This window comes from Rattus norvegicus, chromosome 18 (genome assembly GCF_021556685.1).
Source record: "Rattus norvegicus strain SHRSP/BbbUtx chromosome 18, alternate assembly SHRSP_T2T, whole genome shotgun sequence".
NCBI classification, from domain to species: domain Eukaryota; kingdom Metazoa; phylum Chordata; class Mammalia; order Rodentia; family Muridae; genus Rattus; species Rattus norvegicus.
The window spans coordinates 15,783,747-15,787,066 of NC_141551.1; the positions used below are offsets into that span (position 1 = coordinate 15,783,747).

At 43.8% G+C, this 3,320-nt stretch overlaps 1 protein-coding gene across 1 annotated transcript; it reads right to left on the bottom strand.

Moving 5' to 3' along the window:
• Positions 1-3,086, bottom strand: LOC147999691 (uncharacterized). Its single transcript, XM_087593667.1, has 4 exons — positions 3,019-3,086; positions 2,483-2,868; positions 1,873-2,155; positions 1-404 (listed from the first exon to the last, which is right to left on the bottom strand). The coding sequence occupies exons 1-4, from the start codon at positions 3,084-3,086 to the stop codon at positions 101-103; spliced, it is 1,041 nt and encodes a 346-aa protein (XP_087449793.1). The 3' UTR covers positions 1-100.
• Positions 3,087-3,320: the final 234 nt, after the last annotated feature.

Sequence of the window (3,320 nt, forward strand, 5' to 3'; positions counted from 1 at the left end):
AGCTTTTTGAAGATCTGAGTTTCCCTCTAGGTCCCAGCTCTCAGCCCCAACAGCTAGTACACGGCTGGTGAGGGCTGAGAATTGATGGCTGTCAGGGTGGTCAGCAGCACCAGGTACGGTCCTTTCCAGTGAGGCTCAAGTATCTGGGTTCGGTGCCATCGTATGTAGCCAAGTCTCCGACCTGGAACTGATGAGATGTCTCGGGGGTCCCCAGGGCATAGGCTGCTGCCAGCTCTGAGCAGATTTCTTTCTGTATCACCTGTAGGTCTTTTAGCCTGGCATACAAATCATTATTACTATGACATGTTGGTTCAGTAACATCATCTAATACAGTCAGAGGAGTTGAGGCCCCATATAAGATCTCAAAGGGGGTAAGGCTGAATCTGGAAGGGGTATTTCTTGCTCTGAAGAGAGCAAGAGGGAAGGAGTGTCACCCAGTCTGCGCCAGTCTCCATGGTCAATTTAATTTGGTCAGGTTCTCTTTTAGAGTTTTATTTATTTATTCTACCTGTCCTGAACCTTGAGGTCTGTAAATACAATGTAATTTTCAATCGACCTCTAAATACTTGGCCACACCCTGGCTTACCTTGGCAACAAAAGTAGGGCCGTTGTCTGACCAGATTACCTTGGGCATTCCAGACCTGGGGAAGATTTCTTCCAGTATCTTCTTGATGATTGTAGAGGCCGTCTCTCATTTGGTGAGGAAAGCTTCTATCTATTCCTGAAAAAGTATCTACAAGCACTAGGAGATACTTGTGATCATATTTTTATGGTTTTATCTCAGTGAAGTTTACTTTTTACTAAACTCTCTAGGTCTCTTTGTCCTGTTTGCTTGCTAAGCATTCACTACTGACATATCATATATATATATATATATATATATATATATATATATATATATATATATATATATATATGTGTGTGTATGTATATATATATGTATATATATATATATTTTTTTTTACTGCCTCTCTGGCTAAAATCTTAAAGTCTATTATATATACCTTAACTACTTGGACAAACTTTTTATCTCTTAAATGAGTCTATTTCTGTATTTGGCAAAGTGAGTCTTTTCTTTGTTCTCTGGGGAGTATAGCTTTCCCATCAAGTGTGCCATTGTCCTTTATCTTGATCTGCTTCGTTATTGCCCCATGCCACTGAATCTCTTCCCTCCTGATATCCTGAGCAATGAATAGTACTCACAGTTGTTGGCTTCACCAGGGCATCCAGGAGATGGTAAAGGCATCTGTGGCACTGATGTGCTGGGGGGTTGAGGTTCAGCCATCCCAGATGACAGACATTATTTTGTCCACCATGGCAGCACCCACTTATCTCTGACCTTCATGAAGAGAACTGTTCCCGTCTGTAGACAAGGTAGCCTCGGCTTTCAGCAGGGGTCAATCAACCAGTCGCAGAGGTCTTTCCTCCACCCATGGGCTTCTGCCAGTGCTTGACACTCATGTTGCAGTGGGTCCAGGTCAGGATTGGGCAGCAAGGTGACCAGATTGTCCCCAACCGGTGGAGAATCTAGTCCATGGCAGCTGACCAGTGGTCCCATCTTTTGGGACGTTCTATTCAAAGGCAAAACATCAGCCACACTATTACAGTTTAAGTCCTGGATTGGGTGATAATTGTTAGTGCCAAGCTGGCAGGAGTGATGTGTTCTAGGCAGAACAGGACTAAGCCACACATCTCCCAGCATCAGGTACTGGTGCACTGAGACAGGTCTTAAGCTCCACATACACAGTCTGTAGATATGCATACACTTGGCCTTACCCAGCCATTTTAGCCCACGCAAGCCATTTTGGAGAGCAATTTTCTCATGAGCAAGGGATAGGGGCAGTCAGGGATGACTATGAACTAGTGGGTTACCCGGCCCACGCCAAGGTCCACTGTTCTTCGGGCAGTCCATAAGTATTGTTCGTTGTCAGTAGCCTCTTGCACTCAAGGTCTTCGGATATTGGCCCACTGGGGGGCATAGAAGCACAGAGCATTGGGTCCCTGTATCCACACTTCTCTTCTATCTCTGTACATAGCCAGCACTCTAGGACCAAGAAGCTCTTCAGTGGCCCCTCTTGTTCTTCTTGGGCAGTCCCTGACCCAGTGTTCTTTTTCTTTGTATTAGGCACACTGATCTTTAGCCAGGAATTCTCTTCTGTTGCCAGGTACTATCTTCTTAGGTTCCCTAACTACTGTGGCCAGTATATGTTCCTCTCTCGTCTTTTATCTCTCTTTAGCTCTCTAACTTCTTTTTTTTTTTAACTTTCTGTCTCTCCTCTTTCCTAGCTTCCTGCTCCTTTTTTTTTTAAACCTTATTTTCTCTGTAACTTATACTAACTCTCAGCAACTTAGCTTAACCTTTTAAATTTCTGTAACTTTTTCTTTATATCTTTTTCTCATCTTAGCCAGATTGGTGGGGCACTTTCTAGCCCCTCAGAGACCCACCCTTGGAGCCTGGCGGCAGACCTGGAGCACTCCCTACCTTTAGGCGTAATGAATCCAACAGGCAGAAGTGAGGGCCTTCTATCCATGTCTGGAACATTCTTTTTGGCCTCCAGTAGGATTCCGTCTTTATCAAGCACAGGATCACAAACATCATCGTCCTTCAAGAGCATCTCAATCTCTTCTTCTGCGAAACTGAAATGGCCATCATCTTCTTCTCCGTCAGAAAACTCCAACAAGGAGTTATCTAACTCATCTTCATCTGAGGAACCCCAAGAAAATGAGGCATTGTCTTTAGGCAGAAAAGAGGTACCAGAAGACTGTTCAGAGGGTAATAGTGAGCACGTCATATCTTGGTTAGAGTCTCCTGGGTCTTCTATATGAGCAATGACTTTGCTGAGATAAAAAACTTCTGTTTTTCTAGATCTGATTGTGAAAACATCCTAGTCCTGGTTTGTAGCACAGAGATGACTTGCCTCTCAAGAGAACCAGCCTCCAAATAACACTCGGCTTCTAACTAATAACAAAAGGATGCTAGATGCCAGGTGGCTGACAAAAGAATCGTAACCAGTTCACCTGGGACGCATTTTGACCACAGGGGCAGGAACTGGCTGCTGTGGAATAGGATCAAAGGCACTCTCCATATTGATGATGACCAACAAGAAAAGTAATTTTAAAAAAAAAAGTAATTTAATGCTGGAGACTGACTCCTCCCTTGGAATAAGGCCAGCAGATAAGGCAGGCTTCCTTTAAAGAACTTCTCTTAATGAGCGCTCTCCTTCTGTCAGAAATTCCTTTCTTGTTCTTGTTTAAAACACTATGTTTTAAAAATTAACCTTGGCTATCAACCAAAACACCGCCACTAGAGCGGGGTCCAC

Bases quoted from the DNA above. Each gene is read 5' to 3' on its own strand.
- LOC147999691 (XM_087593667.1), bottom strand. From the start codon at position 3,086: ATGGAGAGTGCCTTTGATCCTATTCCACAGCAGCCAGTTCCTGCCCCT. The intron at 2,869-3,018 runs GTGAACTGGTTA...TTTCACAATCAG, and splicing joins GTGGTCAAAATGCGTCCCAG to ATCTAGAAAAACAGAAGTTT. The intron at 405-1,872 runs GTAACCCACTAG...TGCTCTCTTCAG, and splicing joins TGGACCTTGGCGTGGGCCGG to AGCAAGAAATACCCCTTCCA.